General features: G+C 51.0%; 1 protein-coding gene across 1 annotated transcript; it reads right to left on the bottom strand.

Annotated features, from left to right (window-relative positions):
* Window positions 1-1,398: 1,398 nt before the first annotated feature.
* LOC120968662 (secreted RxLR effector protein 78-like) lies at window positions 1,399-1,891 on the bottom strand. Its single transcript, XM_040395593.1, has 2 exons — window positions 1,624-1,891; window positions 1,399-1,571 (listed from the first exon to the last, which is right to left on the bottom strand). Exons 1-2 carry the CDS (start codon window positions 1,889-1,891, stop codon window positions 1,399-1,401), a joined length of 441 nt encoding a protein of 146 aa, XP_040251527.1.
* Window positions 1,892-5,663: the final 3,772 nt, after the last annotated feature.

Here is a 5,663-nt window from a genome sequence, read left to right as displayed (position 1 = left end):
GCACAAACGAGCCGTCCACGTTAATTTTGTAAACGCCCGGAGCCGGGGGGTACCACTTGTCTGGGGACATCTTGTCGGCTTTTTTACAGAAGATCTCGCCAAACTCAAGGACGCTGCTCCTCGTCCGTCGTGCCAGTTCCGCTGGTGAGAGCGGCAGCTCCCCTTCTCTCACCTTGTTCCTATTGGCCCACCACAGCCACCAAAAGGTGAGGATATGCAATCTCTTCTTTTCATCTAGCCCAAATATAGTCAAGCATTGCATGCACGCCCTCGATCTTCTCCTGATCATTTCTTTCCTTTTCCATGGCCAAGTCTCGCCACACCTCCTTAACAGCCTTGCACTTGGTAAACAGGTGCGCCCCATCCTCCTCTCCTCTGCTACAGAACATGCACTTAGTATCTTCTATCGGAATGCCTCTCCGAGCGACCGTGGTACGAAGCGCCAGGGACTCGTGTTTGATCCTCCACGTGAACATCTGGATATTTCTGGGACAAGGTAACCTCCAGATTCGTTTCCAGGAGTCATCGCGGGTACTATTCAGATTTCCAGGGACCATAAAGCTCGCCCCCGCTCCTCCATCCCTCCTCCACCCCTTTATTGACATACTGCCATGCCATGAAATCTTGGACTCCATCTCTAAGAGGGATACGGAGGATATGTGCCACATCATCATGCCAAAAGGTGTCTCTCACAAGCTGCTCATCCCAAGAGCCTGTATATGGATCAATGAGTTCACTTACTTGCTGCAGAAGGCACTGACCACGTGGCGCGATAACTGTTCTCGACCAGGGCCTAGGTATCCAAGGGTCGGACCATATGTTAACACTTGTACCATCCCCGATCCTCCAAATGACGCCTTCTCTGACAAGTTGGACACCATGGAGCAAGCTACGCCAAGCATAGGAGATGCCCGCAGCTGGTTGAGCTTCTAGAAGCTGTCTATCTGGGTAGTACCGAGCTCTCAAGATCTGTGCACACAGCGAGTTCGGGTGTTGTATTAGCCTCCATACCTGACGGGACAGCATGGCGACATTGAACGCGTGCATATCTCTGAAACCGAGGCCTCCTTGTGCCTTTGGCATCGTCAGTTTATTCCATCCTATCCAGTGGGTCGTGTGTTCCTTATCTTGCTGACTCCACCAATAGTTCCCAATCAGTGAACTAAGCTCCTCACAGAAGGTATTGGTCAGGTAGAAGCATGACATAGCGAACGTGGGTATAGCCTGGGCCACCGCAGTGACTAGCGTTTCCTTCCCCGTTTTCGCAATCAATCTCTCCTTCCAACCATAGATCTTTCCCGAGATCGCGTTCTTGACAAACGCAAACGCCTTCTTTCTCGATTTACCAACGTGAACAGGCAGACCAAGATATTTTTCGTTCCAAGTTTCGCTCGGGATCTACAAGGCGTTCTTCACTTCATTCTTTGCTTCAGCGCTGGTGTTTGGACTGAACATGATCGCCGACTTTTCTAAGTTTATGCATTGCCCCGAGCAACTTTCATAGAGGTCTAGAATTTCCCTCAACGCCTCTGCCTCCTCCCTCTTCGCCTTGAGCAGTAAGACAGAATCATCTGCAAACAGTAGGTGTGAGACTACCGGTGCAGTTGGGCAAATTTTTCAAACCCCCTATTCGGCCAGTTTCTTCCGCAACATGTAACAATGCCGACAGCCCCTCCGCGCATATGACAAAGAGATACGGCGAGGATGGGTCGCCCTGACGTAACCCTCGGGTGGGAGTAAACTGCTCTGTTAACTCTCCATTGATCTTGATTTGATAACGCACAGTGGTAACACAGTTCATCACTAGGTCGACCCATCGAGTGCCGAACCCCAACTTGAGAAGCATTGCCCGCAGGAAATCCCATTCAACTCTGTCATAGGCCTTGCCCATGTCCGCCTTCACCGCCGCAATACCATCCCCCCTTTCCTCTTATTCAGTAAGACATGCGACAATTCATAAGCAATGAGTACGTTGTCGGTGATGAGACGACCAGGAACAAAAGCGCTTTGGTTGTCCGATATAATATCCGGGAGCACTAGCTTCAACCTGTTCGCGATCACCTTGGAACATAACTAGTATACTACATTGCACAGACTGATGGGTCTTAGATCCTTGATTCTACTCGGATTCTTCACTTTTGGGATGAGTACCACGACAGTATCATTCCATCCATCCGGCATCGGGCCCCCCTTGAGGACCGAGATCACTTCATCTACAACCTTCTCGCCCATGAAATGCCAGTGTCTCTTGTATACAATTGAGGGCATGCCATCCGGCCCCGGTGCCTTGAGATCTCCTATGTGATCAAGCGCTGCTTTAACCTCCTCTCGGGTTACTTCCGCTTCAAGGATGCCTTTCATAGCCTCGGTAACGCGTGGTTGCACCTTTGACAGAAGTTCATCCATGCGGTGACCACCAGTGGACGTAAAAAGGTCCTGAAAAAAAGAGCACACATAGTTATTAAGCCCTTCTCCTTCCTTCACTTCCGTCCCATCATCCCTCCTTAACATCTTAATTCTGTTAGCTTTCTTCTTCGCCGACGCCACTGCCATAAAATATCGCGTGCACCTGTTCCCATCTCTCAGCCATGAGACATGTGATAACTGTTTTGCTTTGGTGTTCTTCTTTTCTTCTAGGTCCTCCACAGTGCATCTCAACCTCGCCTCCTCTATTATTTTTTCCTCAGACACTGGAGCCCTCATGCAGCTCTCCAGGCTCCGACGCGCTTTCTTCAGGCGACTCTCCAACTCCCCGCCACTTCCTTACCCCACTTCCTCATTCTCCCAGCCACACACCGCATAGCAGAAGCTACATCTCTACTTCCCTCCCGACAGCCCTGCTCCCACGCCCCTTGCACCTCCGCACTACAACCCTCCTCTTTCAACCACCAGGCTTCAAAGCAAAAGCCTCGGTCGCCTCCCGCCATCCTCCTACCTCCTCCTTGTGTGCTAACAATGACTGGTCGGTGATCTGAATGCCGAGGAGCTCCATTGATTACTGTGAACTCAGGGAACCATTCACACCATAACGCATTTGCCGTGGCCCTGTCCAACCGCTCACAGATGTACGAGTCAATATCCTTACTGTGGTTCCTCCACGTGTACTTGTCACCTTCGTAACTGATGTCACATAACTGGCAGGCCTCCAAAGCTTCTCTGAAACGATCCATGTGCCGCTGCGGTCTAGTAGCACCCCCGATTTTTTCATCTGATGATAAGATTTCATTAAAGTCACCCAAACAAAGCCACGGTCTCCCAGCTTGATGCTGTTGAGCTAGCAGTCTCATTACTCTCCACGTCTCCACTTTCCTTTCCGCGTCTGACTCTCCATAGACACTCGTTAAACGCCACACCCTACCATCCTCCTCCACCACATCTGCATCAACATGTCGCCTTCCATATGATCGCAATGTCACATCAACACCCCTCTTCCAAAAAAGTGCCACTCCTCTACTTCTCCCCTCCGGGTTCCAGACTACCAAGTGGGCAAGACCAAGAGTCCACCTGAATCTCTCCAGTTCCTTCTCTGTCAGTTTTGTCTCCGCCAAGAACACAATGTCGGGATCCTCCTCCCTCCCCAAATCTAGGAGGCTATGAACTGCCGGGCCATTCCTGAGTCCCCGACAGTTCCATCCAACAATTTTCATTGCTCCCGGCGGGGCTGCTCTTGCAACCCGGCCGATGTAAATTCATGAGATTCCTCCCTCTGAGCATATTGACTCCCTTCCATCTTTTCTTTTCCTCCCTCCACTCTACTCTTCTTCCCCGCCTTCTCCTGCTCCTCATCTACTCCCCCTCTCTTCTGACCTAGAACCACCTCCATTGCAACATTGCCCTCTGGCCTCACCTTATCTCTACCCTTCTTCTTATACCTCTTACCCTCCGGATTCCTGCTACTCACACCCTCCAACGGCACAGTCTCCTCCTCTCCCCCACCTTGACCTGAGCGTCCTTCTCCTTCACGCCAGGTATATTGATGGTACCCCTGACATCTCCGGTTAGTGACCCTCCAGCTCCCTCATTCTTCCCCGTCTCACCCATCTTCGTAGTTGTAACCCTCTCCTGAAAGTCCAGCTTCTTCGGTTCTCCTCCTTGTTTGGGGACAGTGGCATTCTTTGGCGGACTAGTCACCTCCTCCCCTTTCTCTTTAGCCTCCCGTCTTCCCTCTCCAGACCGCGAATCACTTTTGCGCCATGATAAACTGTCACTGCCGCTCCCCGACCTTTCTCCCGATTTACTGAATCCAAAGTTCCTTCCTCTACCTGAGCTACGACTACCACTCCTCCACAGTCCCTCCTCTGCATAACCCCTTCTCTGCCCCATGTCGGCTTTGAGCCACCTCCCAAACTGTTGTTTACCTCCCTTCCCACATTTGATCGAGCACTCCTTCTCCCCGTGTCCGATCACACCGCACGTGTAACAAAAGTTCGGGAGAAATTCATATTCAAATCTACACCATCCTCTCTCCTCCTCTTCCTCCTCCTTCCCCGCTACTACCATCTGCTTGTCATGCATCTCCTCCCCATATGACTCATCACTCAAAGTGAACCCCCTCATAATGGGTTTATCAATACGCATACGCACCTTAATCCTCAGGTACTTGCCTATTGCGTTACCATCAGCTCCAGTATCTGCCTCCTCAAAGCGACCTATTAGATTTCCGATATCTTCAGCAGCTTCCTCATTCATCATACCCAGGGGCAAATCAAAGACCCTAACCCAGATCGGAATATTATTGAATTGGTAGTCCTCCGGCCTTTTACTAGGCACATAGTCTTCCACCACAACCAGATCTTTATCGAACATCCAGGGACCATTATCCAGCGCCTTCCTCTTCCCCGTCTCCTGATGAAACGTGAACAAGAATTGGTTTACCCCTATCTCCTTGCAGTCAATCCCCTTGATTGGGCACCGGATCTTCCCCAGCGTGAGGCAGATCGCATCCGGATGCGCCAGCTTCTCCGACATCACCTTCCCGACCGCCTGAGCCGCCACCTCCTTCCCCTTCTCCTTGGCCGAGATCCTGATCCTGACTCCCTTCTTCTCCTCATCCGAGAGCTTCAACCCCTTGAACAGCCCAGCGACCCCCTCCATGACTCCTCCTCCACCCCCACACCCCCGCACCTCCTAGGGTTTAAAGTGTATTACGACCATGCACCCTAGGGGAACGCGCAGAAGGCCTTTCGTGGATGGGAAGGGAGGGAGAAGGACTCGCACGAGACCGGGAACAGGATGAGGGATCGAGGAACCCTAGGTTTCGCCTTGCCAGATCACGATCGCCTCCGCAATCGCCGGACAAGACACGCCAACCGTCACCCTACGTGGGGACGGACTAGTCCGGAGCACCAGCTCGTACAAAGCTAGCTGCCGGTTGCACTTGTTGTTGGTTTGATCTGATTCAATTCTTTTCCACGTCGATCCGTTTTTTGTGCCTTTTGAAAACGGATTTCTTCTAGAGAAAACCCACACACATTATATTAGCCAATAAACAAGGTCGTCTAAAAAAACAATAAATAGAATAGGAGTACATATGCAAAAACTTCCGGATAGGCCGAGACAGGACATGCGTCCAGAAAAACTTTGTAGAAAGAAAGAGAAATAATTTGCTACCCATGGTGGTAGGTACGCACGACCCCAATTTTTATCTCTAATTATTTTGATAA

The sequence above is a fragment of the Aegilops tauschii genome, chromosome 7 (genome assembly GCF_002575655.3).
Source record: "Aegilops tauschii subsp. strangulata cultivar AL8/78 chromosome 7, Aet v6.0, whole genome shotgun sequence".
Taxonomy (NCBI): Eukaryota; Viridiplantae; Streptophyta; class Magnoliopsida; order Poales; family Poaceae; genus Aegilops; species Aegilops tauschii.
Note: the sequence above shows the minus strand (reverse complement) of the source record. Positions and strands in the feature narration are given on the sequence as shown.